Source organism: Vulpes lagopus, chromosome 24 (assembly GCF_018345385.1).
Source record: "Vulpes lagopus strain Blue_001 chromosome 24, ASM1834538v1, whole genome shotgun sequence".
Taxonomy (NCBI): Eukaryota; Metazoa; Chordata; class Mammalia; order Carnivora; family Canidae; genus Vulpes; species Vulpes lagopus.
Window position 1 is genome coordinate 47,343,675 of NC_054847.1, and position 16,577 is coordinate 47,360,251.

Consider the following 16,577-nt stretch of genomic DNA (forward strand, 5'->3'; position numbering starts at 1 on the left):
GAACTACATTTGTATTTATGCTCAAGGATACTACAATAATGATTCTTACCTGCAGGCTCTTTTGGCATTCCTGGTATTGTATGTTCTCAGATAAAAGGTGATAAAATAGTATCAGGTATTACATTATGTAGTGTGACTAGTATGAACACATTTGGGATGTTTGAATAATTCAGTGTGTAGTTTTTTAATGAGCTTGTATGCATGCATATATTTGTACATATTATTTTAATCTCAATTATTTGTTACTATCTGATTTTTCTAAGAATCTTAGGAACATACAGAAAAATAGTGGTTCATGTGAACAGTAGAGAAATCAATTCCATCAGAAAAACATGAGCTATATAATCTATTTCAAAATACCACCCAATTTAACATAACTGTCACTAAAAATGAAAAATATGTGTATGTGTGTTCAGGTATGGTGAAAATTTTAAAAATGTGCTTTTTTATTATAGTAAATAATGTGCTTAATATCCAGAGATAATTTTCAAATGTGTTAAATAGGGAATTCCTCATCTATTTGATCCACTTTCCCATCTTACATTATATTGCTCTAGAATTAGAACTCTGCTTCAAACAAAGGTCTTCTGAGTTAGTTTTCTGGAAGACTCCAGGTAAAATGAATTTATTGAAGATTTCATTCCTCTTGATTTGTCTCTTATAGTATTTTCCACATTTAAAATCCTTATTGAAAAGTATGATGAATAGAATAATACAAAATCCATTATGTTTTTGGTGTGAGTCTTTGGGAAGTATATGTGAGGTGGAAAGATTAAAGACCTATACTTATCTCGTTAGCATTCTTTAGTTGCAATAACAGAAATTGGCCTTGGTAACTGAAAAAAAAAAGAATTTATTGAAATAACTGGGAACAACTCATATAGCTAAAGGAAAAACTGAATAGCCAGTCCTCAGAAAAGAGAGGAGCGCAGTTTTTTTTTTTTTTTTTAAATATGAGCAGCAATAATGGGCAAATAGTCTTTTAAGGATGCGGCAGTGGGATGAACCCGTGCCAACCCTTTTCTTTTCTCGTGGCCCTCTGTTTAAGGTTCACGGTTTCTTGGAAAGTTTTTTGGCCTGTCTTAGGACGTGTGTCCCGTCTCTTACCCAGGAAGTTCTGGGCATCTTGATTGTGAGTACCATCAAGATTGCATGAGATTGGGAAGGTTTAAGGCTCCATAGGACTGTTGAGTTGCCATTATCAGAAGCGGGTGAGAATGCAAACAGTGATATCACTAAGTATGGAACTTGGTATTTTATTTTGAGGACACTTCTTGTTAAAGTCCTACAAAGTCCTACAAGGCAAGCATCATCAGCCCTTCGTTATAGTAAATCTGTCCCCAGTCACACAATCAGAAAATGTGGTTCCTCAATTTTAGCAAAGTATGTATCAGAACCTGTATCAGAACTTGCAGTAACACACACACACACATACACACACACACACACACACACACACACTTCTTGAGAGATTAAGGTTTCAACTCAAATCATTCAGCTATTTCTATTGTTTCAACTTGTCCAGGTATATTTATCACATTATCGTTTGCCATTCTGGGAGTAGCACTGAGACATTTCTGTTAATCTAGCTCACTCACCCACACATCCTATTTTAGAGCATTGACATGCATATCAATAGCTGGGCAATAAGAATGATACTTGGGAAGAACAATTTAATCAATCTCCATAGCTGATGGAATAGCAGCAATGATAACAAGTGTTTATTAAGGAATTCATTTTATAGCAGATGTACAGAACACTGAGCACATATAGATGTATAACATGTGGTCCCAGCCCTCTTGTTTTCTAGCTGCAGAAGATAATCGTATACAAAAACTTATTTTAAAAATCTAATATTAAATCTGAAAAGTAGAAATTATCTCATGGGGGACTTTCTCATTCTGCAGCTAAAGAAACAGAATAGTATAAAAATGGTGAATGGAAAGCCCAAATAAGTACAGTAGCTTAGTAGCAGGGTTGTGGCTATAAATTTTGTCCTTTAATTCCTACTGTGTGGTTTGTGGTCGTGAGCACAAAGTCCACAGATCCTACATACTGCAGGGTTTCTTAAAAAAGCATAGTTTGTAAATTGTGTTTGCTTTGGTTTTTGTTTTTAGTTTAAATTAAAGTAAAATAATTTTTTTAAGATGTAAGATCTAAGGAACACGGAGATCCAAATATGTGTCCTCCAACTGTTCACTACATTAAACAATAAAGAATTTTAGTGACAGCCTGTATTCTTTATACAAACCAAGGAAGGCCAATTATGGATTATATGTGTTTGTTATATTTTAAAGCAGAATGGCTTTAATGAACTAAATTTCAGAGAATTTGCTTTGACTAAGAATTATTCTTTTTTTTTTCTTGGCAATATGCTTTAGGTACATCCTTGATTTCCCTGTACTAAGTGCCCTAATTTTTGATTTGATCCTAGGGAAATTAGAGTTACAAAAATATGCGGTGACTATCTGTGATAATATAGGACAATTGCTAAGATCAGACACATACAAAATTTTCGAGCTCTCTCTCTCAACTCACTTTACTGATTAATAAATTTGAGCTGAGGGATTCAGTGACTGATAGATCAAGCCTTATGCTAACATGTCAGGATCTCCTGACTTCGAATCCTGGGGACTTCTAGTCACATTACATTATACTACATTATTTTTTATGATATTTCCTGAAATTATTACTGGTGTGATAGAAGAGAAGCATACTATGGGGACAGCAGGGAAGGTGTGTGGATTGAGGGTGAAGAAAACTGTTGGATTGACAAAAATTTAAAAATCTTAGCTTTTAGGTTTAAACCTTTCTGCTTTCTGATACTATTCTTGGGCTTTCTCTCTAAAACCATTGCCCATTTTCTTCAAAACAATGTATGGCAGGACCCTGTCCCATAAGCCTTCCTTTTCCTCACAAATAAATCAACCACATCCTGAACGATTTGCTGTTTTCAAGCGAAGCCCAAACCTCTGAGGCCTGAGGGTCTGTGATTTTAGGCAGGCGTGCAGTTCTCCAGGATGGCAATTAAGTCTCAGGAGTGAGGGCTCTAAGGGCATTCAAAGATGGGAAAGACGGGGATGAGTTAGAGAAGCCAAGACAGCCCCTCTGTGCCTGTTCCATGTCCGAGGCCTCAGAGACACCCTGAGTAAAAAGAGAGAAAAAAAAAAAAAAGGCTTTTTTTTTCTTTGATGTAATTAGAAAGGCTTGCTGCTTTAATACTAGAGGACTATCTTCAAGGAATCCCAGGACTGCAATAACTGGAAAGGAAGAAAAGTGGAGTATAGGAGGACCAACATGGGGAAAGGCATAGAAATGGAGGCACATGTGATCTTCTTATTAATCAGTTAAAACATCAGTTTGACTGACAGTGTTAGATAGGAGAGTATTGGGGGAAAAGTGAAAAGAAGCTGTATTATAGATTTGTAAGTGGCAGGTACTAAAAGCTCATTTATAGGTAATGTGGTAAATAATGGAAAGATGGCTCAGATGACATGGTTCTGAACCTTGGCTCCATCTACAACCAACTGTGAGACTTTAGTATCCAATACTGAAATACCACAATAATAGTACCTGCTTGCCCTAGTTAGAAATTGTGCTTGGCTAGTAGCAACAAAGCTTAACACTAATGACTTACTAATGAGAAGTCTAGAGCTGTGATGCACCCAAGGACTGATAATTTGGCAGTATAATGTCATCAAGGGCCTTGGCTCCTCATACCAAGCACTCATCACCTCATATTTACAAGATGGCTTTTGGATCTCTTCCCATTGTGTTCATGTCCCAGGTGAGATGGAGGGGAAGGGGCAGAAATCAAACACCAACTGAATTAACAGCTCTGTTATCATTTAAGGACTTTTTCATGATGCTTACTCAACTCTCTTCATCTCATTTGCTAAAACTTCAGTATAAGGACACAAATAGCACATCTACATAGGAGACTAGCAAATGCTCAGCTGAACACATGGTTGCCACTAACAGAAGCAGGGCTCTATTAATAAGAATTAATGGCAAATGAATAGGAGGTATGGAAATAGAAGTCTTCATCACACATGACCTTTCATAGTTGAGGATTCAGAAAAAAAAATGTAAACTATGTTTTAAATACTCAACTCTTTCTGAAATGGGAGAATCCTGAAGGAGGGATAGTTTGGGGGAAAGGCTGATGGATCTGCTTTTAGAAATATTGAGATTGAGTTTGAGCCGAGGATGCTGCAGGTATCTAGAGCAGTTTACAACTCCCAGGAAAAGGATTGGGGTTGGATATTAAGATTTTGAGCTGTCTGTCTAATAAATGGATAGGCCAGAAGCTTTAACTACTGTAGCAACAAAAATACAGAAATGATTTCTCTAAGTGGTTACTCCAACATATATTGACAAAGGCCAAGTTTTTTAGGCTGTGATTTGCAGAAACTAGAGATATCATGATGAGTCCACACACTCCTAACAGCACCAGAAGATGCACTGAAGTTCACTTTAGTATGTGGTTAGAGAAACACTGATCCTTTCTACTCAGACTCTAGTTGATTCAGGCCATAAAACATCTCAGGGCTGAGGCCAGTGGGTCCAGACTTCTTTAGAGTTTTCATTTTCTTTTGGCTCAGCCTTCCTGAGAGACATGTGGTATGCCTCACTCTATAGAGGGCCCATATATCTTTATTTCTCTTGATTGAGGGACTGCTTTCCTCAAGTAACTTTATACAGTAGTGAGTGCCACATATATAAAATCTAGTTTTTTGTATGTCTAGAGGGACTGGTAGAAAATAGGAAACACCTTTAATCCTAGGTGATCCCAAGTCCCTGTGGTTAAGAAGCACAAGTGCCATCCAGAGTGCTCTAGACAGTGTCCTTGCCAAGATCTTCCAGCTCTTGTCAAGCCAACAGCTCATTCTCTCCCTACATCTGCCCTGACACCCTTTATCATAGCCTAGGAGATCAGGTTGTTGGTTTTCTCTAAGTATGATGATAAGGAATAAAAAAAATGCAAAATCTAGGTTAAGTGTGTGGTCATTGGGAGTTGCTGAGAAAGCAGATGCAAGAGTAAGAGAGAAAAACAAGTCACCAACCAATTCTTGATTTTTAGTTTCAACAACCAAGTGATTGGTGGTGTCATTTACCTGGAAGGGAAAGAGTAGGAGAGGTAGAGGCTTGGGAAACTGTAGGAATTATAACATCAGTTAGGACATGTTGCATTTCAGCTCATGTTGTATATCCATGTGGTGAAATTAAGCAGGTAATTCAATATGTAAGTCTGATGGGCAAAGGATATTTTATGTAAATTTGAGAGTAATCAAAAATATCAAAGTTACTTAAGCCATGAACTGTGTGAATTGCAAAGGAAAAGCATTTTATATGAAGAAGAGAAGAGGACCTGCAGGAGAGTTTTCAGAGAGTTTAAGTAAGAAAAAGTCACAAAGAGGAAAGTGAACTAGCCAAGGTGATGGCAAAGGAGCAGTGAGAAGAAACAAAGAATATGTGACACTAATAAAAGCAAATGTAGAATGTGTTTTAAAGAGGAATCAGTGATCAGTCATATTTGAATGAGAGAGGTAGTAAGAAGAGAACAAAGAGGAGGTGAATGATAGATTTGATCGGAAAGCCAACAATGAACTAGACACACAAGGAGGGAATTTGTTTTTTAAAGTAGAGAATATGGGATTCCTGGGTGGCGCAGCGGTTTGGCGCCTGCCTTTGGCCCAGGGTGTGATCCTGGAGACCTGGGATCGAATCCCACGTCGGGCTCCCGCTGCATGGAGCCTGCTTCTCCCTCTGCCTGTGTCTCTGCCTATCTCTCTCTCTGTGACTATCATAAATAAATAAATTAAAAAAAAAATAAAGTAGAGAATATATTTGCTTTCAATTCAAATAAAGTACAGAGGAAAAATATCTTATCGCAAGGAAAAACATTTTTGAGGTCAGAACAGATGAGATGTGCAGAATAAGTGGAACAGTTTGATTTTGACATGAACGAAGACAGTTATAATAGAAGGATGGTAAGAAAGAGAATATGGAGAAAGTCAAGATTTATTTTTCTCATATCCTATGTACCACACAGAGATCCTGCAAGTGTGAGTACATTTTGTTTACACTGCCATTATCATTTCAAACAATTTGATTTTCTTTTTCCTGCAAAGCTCTCAACTCTTCTGTGGAATGCGTCATCAAACCTAGAGTCTTCCATGTTGATATCAACCATAAAATATACAGTAATCACACTAATTCATTGAGGATTTTAGTCCCTGGAGCATTTTATTCTTTCCTAGAGTAACTCCTGGCATGCTGATTGGTCACTGATTGAACTACACTGATGACTCATTAAACATGTTGGCCTTTTACTTTCTTGGTCTTCTTGACTCCTGTGATGTTCTTCTGCCTTGATTTAGTCATATATTTTTATAAAATACTCCTGACCTGTCAGCTCTTATATATATATGCTACTATTGAAAATCTGCTTCAAGAATCTCCCTGTCCACCACCTCCCACTCTAGGAATTCTGCAACCTGATAGGGATTTACAATCTACTGATGCTGTCAGAAGCTTCTTGATATCAATCTATGGTCCCTTGTTTATTTCCTTTGTTCTTCCTTACCAACTTACATACTATGGGCCTTCATTATTATCACTCTTGTGTGCATGCCTCTGTCATCTATACCTCTGTCTGTCCTTCCATTGTCCATGACTGTTAAACCCAATCCTATGTTCTTTGTGCACCTTCAAACATATGGATGATAACGGAGCAAAACAGAAAAAGAGGATGACTGATCTCATTAAATTGATGAATGTAATTTCAAAGTGGAAATCCACAATGCTTAGCCATTCCATTATATGTTTTCTAGTCTGTGTGCATTTGTGTGTTTATATTTATATATATTTCTGTCATTTCTAAAAAATGACTTCTCCTTCTTTCTCAAACTACCTTCTCTTCTTTGCTCCCTCAGCTGATAACTTTGTTTCATTTGGCATCAAGAAAATAGAAACCAAAAGAGAAAGAAGTTCCTAATATTTTCAATACCCAAATACCTATTGCTGGATAAAGACAGTATTTGTTGGTTTATGATTAATTTTATAACTTTCTCATGCCTTCTCTTCCCTTGCTATGTGTCTAGCATTTTGTAATACAGCAGGCTAGAAGTAGATGATTCTAATAATAGTTGGAGAACTATGGAAACATTAAATATGTTATATTGGGTATGTGTTTGCTTGTCTATTCTTTTGTTTAATTATGTCTTTAAATGAGGTTCCTTCACTCAACTAGAACTACGGGGAGTAGGGACATGGTGTTTGAAAACAGTAGTGGGAGGTGGGTAAATATTGTGTATGGAACAAATAAGAGTATAATGGAATAAGAATTCAGGTGGAAGAGTCATTTTTCACTAATATTTGGGTGACAGATATTTTAAGAAAATGCCTCTACACACCAAAATATTCATGTAATTTTTCGAGTTCTACCTTGAAATATACTTACAGAATCCTGTTCAAGATCTTAAGTGAGATTTTTTTTTTTAAATGGAGGGATTAAGATCAGGCTTACTGTCAAGACAAATGATGTTACTAAGCGTATGTGAAAGGGCAAGATGTCTATATATGGCTCATTTTAGAGGGACCTATAACCATGACAAAGACTACTAAATCTATAGTAAGTGATTTGGAGAATCCAAAATAATAATAAAATAAATTTGAAGTTTATTTTATTAGTTCAAATCCACTGTGAAGATAACTATACTAGGGTGTTTATTTTTTACTGACAGAAAAGCAAAAAGATTACTGACAAGCAGTTGTGAACCAAGTATATTATAACATTGGTGAAGTTTCAGACTAAGCATGTATTTATGTTAATACTATAACAGATTGTGGAGTCAGCAGGATTTGGTGGTTGGCTATGCAATTAATGAAATAAATTTAGCAAATTATAATCAAACATAAATATTGAAGTTTTTTTCTTTCTTTTTTAATGTTCAATTAGGTATTCAATTGACAGAAACACAGACTTGGAGAGATACTTCAATATTGATGCCAACAGTGGAGTTATTACAACTGCCAAATCCTTGGATCGAGAGACAAATGCTATTCATAATATCACAGTTCTTGCAATGGAGAGCCGTAAGTTGTAAGGTTTAACATTATGTTAGGATGGAGGACATTGAGAGTAGAGAATGGGTTGTCATCAGGTAATTATTTCTGCTTGAGTTGTATTGGGTGCTTATTTAAATTAAGCAAAATCTTGAAAATCTCTAATTTTAAGCTGTGAAATATATTTATATTCACTAATTTTATTTGCTGAAACTCAAAGTTATTAAAAAGAGATTACTGTAAAATAATGGGCCTGAAATACCTTCAGAGGGCTGCTTGTTGTTCTGTAGTGTTATTTCTTAGGCTGCATTTATTTTGATTTAGAGTTGGCCCAGTAGCTTACAAAGAGTATTAAATTGATCTATAACTAATACACTCAGATTTTCATTTTGACATTGAAGTAATTTTAGCCCCTGTTAAGGAAAACATTTAAAGAACAATGCATAATTATGTTATAATAATTCTATATAATGTCATAAAATATAAAAATATTATAAAATGTTATAAAATATAAAATGTTATAATATTTTATGCATATTATCTACATATATAGTATATGTGCATATGCAGTGTATATGTACAGTCATACGATTCTGCACTCAAGCTTCAAAGAATGTTGAAATTCATGGTTTATTGGTCATTCTTTCAATGATTTTTCTCATCAGGGACTAAAATAACTACACACATGTACTACATTTGGATCAAATTTTCTGTTGCTCCCTTGAAGTCTAGTGTTATGTGTCTACATTTCATTCAAAGTTTAGTCACTTTCATATTAGAATCATGGTTTAGAGAGATCAACCATTTTGGTTGATTCTAATTGTTTTTAATAGGAGTTGCTTGAATAAAATGGCAATGAAATAATAGCTTTAGTCTCAGAGGAAATGATAAAACATTTTCCTCCTTATTAGAGAATCCATCTCAAGTTGGAAGAGGCTATGTGGCCATTACTATACTCGACATCAATGACAACGCCCCCGAATTTGCTATGGAGTATGAAACCACTGTGTGTGAAAATGCCCAGCCAGGGCAGGTAAGAGCTTTCAGCACACCAGGCTCCTAGCTTGTGATTTCTATAAAAATATCCAGCAGCAGTTGCCTTTGAAATTCTTCCAGCTTTAAGATAAAACATAATCAGCATGTCTCAGCAAAACTAACACTTTGGTGTGTGGCATAAACTAATATTGAAGGAATTTTAAAATTCTGGTTTAATTGGGATGATGAAGTTTCTCAAGAAGAAAGGTAAACATTATAAAAGCCATGGTAAATGGTGGAGGGTTTTGACTCCTTTAAGGAGAAATCTAGCATATTAGACTTGATTGGGCTGTTCCCATTTTACACAACAGGGCTTGCATACCTGGAACTTCTAAGAATTAAGTATAGTTTAATCTTGGTGTGATTTGTTCTACTCCTTCATATTGTGCGGTATTCTGTGATGGGAACTGGGCTGGTGCCATCAGTTGGTACAGCTTATTTCTCGGGTTCACAAAAGTAAATGCAAACATGAGTTTTCAAAGGGACATGATTTGTTTTTCAGAGCTCTTTTTAGATTGGGTTCATGTTAGTACATCTGGTCCTTCCTCCTAGGAAGATGATATTTATTTTAAGGTGTAAAATTGCTCTGTCCTGTCACACAAAACATAGCAGAGCACAGCAACATGCTTTCATGCTTTAATTCTCCACCTCTAGGTTATCCAGAAGATCAGTGCTGTTGATAAAGATGAGCCATCGAATGGACACCAGTTTTATTTCAGCTTAACAACTGATGCAACAAATAACCACAACTTTTCATTGAAAGACAACAAAGGTAAGGTATTATTGTCACCAGTGGAGGCAGCAGGTACAGACTCTCTAAACAACTACTTTTTCTTGCTCAGGAATGCTGATTATGGAGATATGTATGTGTATATACACACACATACACACACATACTAGCAAGGATGTTAATTAAAGGGCAATGAGCCCCTCAGGTAATTTTTATCTATGGATTTGCTGTCATGAAACAGCAGCTGCTACTTAAATCATTTCAGGCCTCAATCCAAATAGGGAAGAAGCCAGATTCATCTCTCTCTGACTTTTCTTCTAGACCTTTGAGGTCCAGCTAAATGTATTAATAAGGCTATACTACATAGGTATGATTTGAGACATTAAGAAAATAATTGGTATTTCTAATTTGATTTCAACCTAAATCAACTTGACTTTTTAGTAGTAGTATCAGTTATTCTTTTATTTTTTAACATGAAAATAGAATTAATCCATGCACATAATTAAAAGACATATTCCTTATGTGAGGAAATATAAAAAGAACAAAAGAATTTCTTGTCATCCTAAATCTCATTTTGAAGCTTCAAAAGTAAATAAGCAGTCTTACCAGTTCCATAAGTGTCATTATGAACAATTTTGACAAATACCTATAAGTATATTCTGGTTTTGCTTAAATATATATATATATATATATATATATATATATACACACACACACACACAGACATCCTTATATAATAATTACATTTTATAAATGTATATAGACTGATACATAGGCATATATAAATTATCATATATAAATAACATACAATTATATATATATAATTATAGACATATAGACAGCATATAGGAAATTATAAGAACTTTTAAAGGAAGTAGGAGAACCTATCTTTTTTTTTATTTTGAATTTATTCACAGGTGTTTTCATTCAAGGTATTTATTTTTGCAGAAGGGCATTTGCAACTGATATATATAGAGAGAGGAGTATTTCTTAAAAATACAGGAAATATAATTCATTCAGTTTGAATATGTCAACAAGATTCTAGGGGAAAAAATGTAGAAATAGATTTGCAAGTCAAACATTGGCTCATCTAAAAAGACTTACTCAGGAGGTGGACGTTATACCATCTTCTTTAGTGCAGAAAATCCAACTTTGACCTCAAAAATTCAATCTGAAAATAGGATTTTTCCTGATCTCACTCTCTGCAAATGAGAACACTATCTTGTCCCCTTAGTAATATAAAAGGAAGAGCATTCTCTGTGTGGGTAATCCCAAACTCTCTGACTTAATCATATTTGGGACAGTTCTCAGCACTTAGATTCATCCAGCACAAATGCAGAGAGGGGGTTTTATGACATTCCCAAGAAGAGTCTCAATATATCCCCCATGTGTCATCATCCAGTACCACCATGATAGTTGGACAGTACATGCACTAAAATGTATGGATTTATAGGACATCCCCACTGCCACATAACAGAAAGATTTCCCTGAGTCAAGCCCAGACCTCCCTAGCATCTATCTTGGAGGAAAACATGTTGAATAAGAGAAGATCAGCTCTTATATTGGCTTCCATCAGAGGAATTACATAGAGAACATGATGGATTTTGTGATCTCATTCCTGAGGATAGAGCTCTCTTCCACATACTGGGCATTTGTGCACGTGTGCCTCAATTCATTGTGTGTCTGTGTGTGCACACACTCCTTGAAGCCAAGCAGGTTAGATTACAGTTCAACAACTCTGAAAAAAATTGTATGTATCAAATCATGAATACATATAATATCTTAATGATTGGGAGGTAAAGAAATAGACACGTGTGTGATACTATTAAGTGTATAGAAACATAGTGAAAACAATATCCATCAACAACTTCATGTACATATTCTTAATGAACACCTCAAATTCATGTCTTAAAATAAGAGATTTGTTTACATAAAAATTTACCAGATGGAACCTGAAAATCAAACAGTTTTCTGTCTGCTACATCTGTAATTTTGTGTTATATGTTTTCTCCAGTCTCCTGTGAGCTTCCTGTTTTGTGCTATTTGGATGGGATAGATTTCAGCTTGCTCTTTCATTAGAGCATTGTTAATTCTTTTATGATAAACATTGGGTAAATATCTTTTTAATAGCTTGGAAAGGAGATACATATTAAAGTGCACTAGATGAAACTATGATCTCTTTTCCTCATTTATGTTTTTATGGCTGTAAATTTAAAGGATCACATAAATTCTCTAATTAGTTAATTAAGATGTTAGCTGGGTAAATTGCTAGTAGATAAAAAAATTATTTCTGATATGGAAATCACAGTTATGTGATACAGACTCATTGATCACCGGTAAAAGTTTCATAATTAAATGTTAGATAGAATATTGAATATAAATTAAATACAAATGACCTATTTTATCACTGACAAATGTTTATGTACATGGGGTTTGGGTAAGGTTATACACCAATTTGGATTTTAAAAACTACACAATACTTCCCCTTCTGAATATCGATGTATACTTAGTTCAAAAAAAGCTGGATTGTCTCATTTTGCTTGTTTCTATATTGGGTTTGGATTTGTCAAAGAGAGATAGATTGGGCTTTTTATTTGTACTATCTGATGACGCTGCAAAAATATTTAACCTGTTAATTTGAATCATCCTCTTTGTGATTGTATGGTTTGACATGTAGAAATAAAAGGGTATTCTCTGTGTAATTTTTACAAAGTTGCAATTAATAAGTGATGAATGACAGTTTTCATATTCAGTTTTACTTTATAGCTCTTACCTTTGGTCCTAACTGTAGTATGATGTAAATACATTAAAATGTATTAAAATGAACTCATTTTGGGTAATAGAGCTAACAAAAAATAGAACTAATAAGACACTAAACAGAATGACTTAAATCACATGAATTTGTGTGTGTGTTTTTCTTCTAGAAGTTTGTACCTCTTAATCCCCTTCACCTATTTCATCTAGCCCCCCACCCCCTTAAATCAGATGAAGTTTGGCCCAACTGAGTCCCTCAGAAATCTCGTGTTACACATTTGCTTTCTTTATCCTAGACAACACAGCTTCCATTCTCACCAGGAGAAATGGCTTCCGGAGACAAGAACAGTCTGTTTATTATCTGCCGATCTTTATCGTGGACAGTGGGTCACCTTCCCTCAGCAGCACCAACACCCTCACCATCCGTGTCTGTGACTGCGATGCCGATGGGATAGCCCAGACTTGCAATGCGGAGGCCTATGTCCTCCCTGCCGGCCTCAGCACGGGAGCCCTGATCGCCATACTCGCCTGTGTCTTGACATTACTGGGTAGGTACTATTTTCAAGGCTTGTGCTGCAAGAGCCGTCACACCAACCATATATCGTGACTTTTTTCTTTTGCCATCAGCACCTTTCTGAGAACATATGCAAATGTTCTGTTCAATGGTGTTTTGTTCCATAAGCAACCCGTGGTCGTTGGCCACACTTTCCAATGGCATATTTAAAATACAACTCAGAAAAAAAAAAATATATATATATATATCAGTTTCATTTTTAAAGCAGCGGTGAAGTTAAATGACTGTTTAAAATTGTTTTTTCTTCTCAAATTTACCACATCCCAGCTGTTTGTTTTAAGATACCCTACAGAGGAGATATATTAGCCCAGAATCTTTTTTGAGTTGTTTTGATAATGTGATTACTTCGGAAATGACGGCTTAATATCCCTCCTCTTTTCAGATAAGAGTTAAGGTAGATTTTTAAGTTATTCACAGATTTGAAAAGATTTCAATTTCAGCAATTCAAGAGTTATAATTTCCCAAGAATTAACATATTTAATTATACTCTCCATGATTACTTTAGTGCATGGTTAAATAAGATTTATAACATATATTAGAATTCCAGTTTTATAAGAGATTATGCAGTACCCTTTTAAAAATTGGGAGACATCCAACATGGGCATTGGGTAAAGGGTTTATTCCTTAGCTACATTGTCTTTCATAATACAGCTTCCTACAGCAAGGACAACAAGCATTTAATATTACATCTGAGACTGTTCTGTGTGTTTTCTTGGGGTCTAATATAATTTGTGAACCCATTTATAATATATTTTTGTTAGGGCAGAATTTGGCAATGTGAGTCATCATTGTGTAATGTTTAAAAACAAGATTTATGGAGTTAGGTAAACCTAGCTTTTATTATTGCTCCCAGCTTACACTAGTTTTTCACCAGGGGAACATTACAAAGCTGGCTTCTTAATATAGAAGGGGAAAATAATAGAACTAGACTGTAAGGTGATTGTAAAAATTAAATGAGATAATCATGTTCTTACTATATACTGAACATACAATAACTTTTAAGTGTTATTGATGAAGTGAGCTCTCAACCTATTAACCATCTAAGACCTAGTTACTAATACCCTGTAAGTCATTCCATACAAATGAAATTACTGTCTTCAATAACTTCAGCTAACCAAATAAATCTAGAAAGAAGAAAAAAAATTTTTTTTCAAATAGCTTCACATAGGTGGCAGAAAGTCTCAGAAATTCATTAGAAATAGTAATTCCCAGCTAAAGCCTGATTAAAGTAGAATACAAAGGACTAGAGTAAATTTAGGAAAAGGTAGAACCAGTACAAAGGTAGTTAGTATATAGATGACTCTTTTTGAACTTAACTTCACCAGTTTATCACGGACAATTTAGATTACATCATACTTCAAAAGAGTAAGATAAAATTGTATTCTACAGAATTTAATCATACCCAAGAGCTAATTACCTTTTATTTGTTTTTTAATGCTATCAATCTAATGAAACCTATTTCATTGTTAGAATATACTTTTACCTTTGACCAAGGGCTTCCTTGAAAGTTAGGTTGCTTGATGGATGTAATTAGTTAAGAATCATTACCTAGCTGTCGCCAGAAATAAGTGAAATAGAGTTTTATTAGATTACATTCTTGCATATGATATGAGTGTATGTGTATGTATGTGTATGTGTGTGTTTGTACATATATCTCAAGGTAAGATTATAGCTTTTGTGGATTTCATAAAAATTTAGTAAAATTTGAGCGTTTTCCTTTAAAAGATACCAAAGTAGGAATACCTGTTCCACTTTTTAGGATAAGGTGTTTATTGTCATATATTTTACTCATTTTTTAAAGTTTCCCCAAGTCTATAAAAATATAAGTCAAAACAGCCTATTTTACCGAAATTCATTTGGGAACCATTGGCTTTTATTTCTCTGTAAGGATGTGGCTCAGTAATCAGTAGGTTCAAATACTGGTATTTCTGTTTAGAATTGAATTTAGTCTTTTTTACTGAGTCTTTAGAAGCAGATGATTTGGACTTTTCATATTCTTTTGGTTCTGTCTCCTCAATCACAGACTCTGGATTTTCACACAACATGTACCAAAGCCAACATGACTGAGTATTTGGGTGGGGGAGGTGTGGATGAGATGCACAGCCCAGCATGAATCATGACTTCTAGTGCACAAGTGACTCGCATTTTACACCTCAAGAAGCAAGGTGAATTTTATTTTGTGACACTAGATACCAGGATTTGGAACTCAACCTTTTTATAATTCTGAATAAATATTGCTAAGAAAAAAAAAAAAAAAACAAAGTGAAGGGTAGAAATAGGGAAGAACTCCTTGAGATCTAGTTCAGTCTAAGGATGAAATCTAAGCACCTGGGCTTTCCACCCTTAAGAAAAGGTGCTTCTCTGTATGCCAAGTTTGTGTGCCAGTGATGTTTCAAATTAAAGCTATTTGTAAGATGAGAGAAAGGGATGCGTTGAAGTTTCCAGAGTATTCATCATAGAAGGCATCTTTGAAATCAGTTTTAACCTAAACTTTCAGAGGGGGAAAATGAAATACAGTTAGGTTCAAGGATTTCAGAAGTTCATATAACAAGCTAATGGCCATTAGGCCATCAGATTCTAAGACACCGTATGGTCAATCACTGCTTTTGGATGAAACTATAAAGGAAATATACCTTGAAAATATTTTTTCGAAAAACTGTTCACCTTCAGTCTTTCCTAAAAATTGGAAAGTCATGTTGTCTGAAGTTGGTTGTGTTGACTTCATGTTTGTGTCCTTCTAACTTGATGGGTAAACTCTTCCCTGAGCTTTCTCCCATCCCAACTTTGTTCTCACCCTTTGTAATTTATTTGTATCTGAATTCCTAAATGAAAGAGATGATCCAAAAATTAGAGACTGAAGTTTCCTTTACTTACACAGAATACAACTTGAATGGAAGAGATTATGGTCATATTCACAATTAATGAGAAAGTTATCAATCAGATGCAATTATTTTATAAGTAGAAACATTTCATCAATATGGGGCAAGAAACTTTAATATTCTAATGTTTTCCTAAATATTTTGCCACAATACCAGTTTTTAAAGATTTTATTCATTTACCGAGAGAGAGTGTACACAGAAACAGGGGGAGAGGCAGAGGGGGAAAGAGAATTTTAAGCAGGTCCTATGCTCAGTGCAGGGCCCAACGTGTGTCTCCATCTCACAGCTCTAAGATCATGACCTCTGCCAAAATGAAGAGTCAGATGCTTAATAGACTGTGCCACCCAGGGGCCCCACCCCAACACCATTTTTGTTATGCATTGTTACCATAGTTGTTCATAATTGTTAACGTATATGGTAATTTTTCAACCAAGCTTAAAGCACTTCAGAAAAAACAAATTTGGAGCATTTGGGTGGCTCAATAGTTAAATGTCATGATCTCCAAGTACTGGGATTGAGCCCCATAGGGCTCCCT

At 35.1% G+C, this 16,577-nt stretch overlaps 1 protein-coding gene across 2 annotated transcripts in view; it reads left to right on the forward strand.

Moving 5' to 3' along the window:
- The window catches only part of CDH7 (cadherin 7), a 123,242-nt gene that overhangs the window by 86,342 nt on the left and 20,323 nt on the right, over positions 1 to 16,577 (forward strand). For both annotated transcript variants that reach the window (XM_041740002.1, XM_041740001.1), the window contains exons 8-11: positions 7,964 to 8,100; positions 8,982 to 9,103; positions 9,760 to 9,877; positions 12,886 to 13,137. In XM_041740002.1, the coding sequence (XP_041595936.1) occupies positions 7,964 to 8,100; positions 8,982 to 9,103; positions 9,760 to 9,877; positions 12,886 to 13,137 (629 nt within the window). The remainder of the gene's footprint in view (positions 1 to 7,963; positions 8,101 to 8,981; positions 9,104 to 9,759; positions 9,878 to 12,885; positions 13,138 to 16,577) is intronic.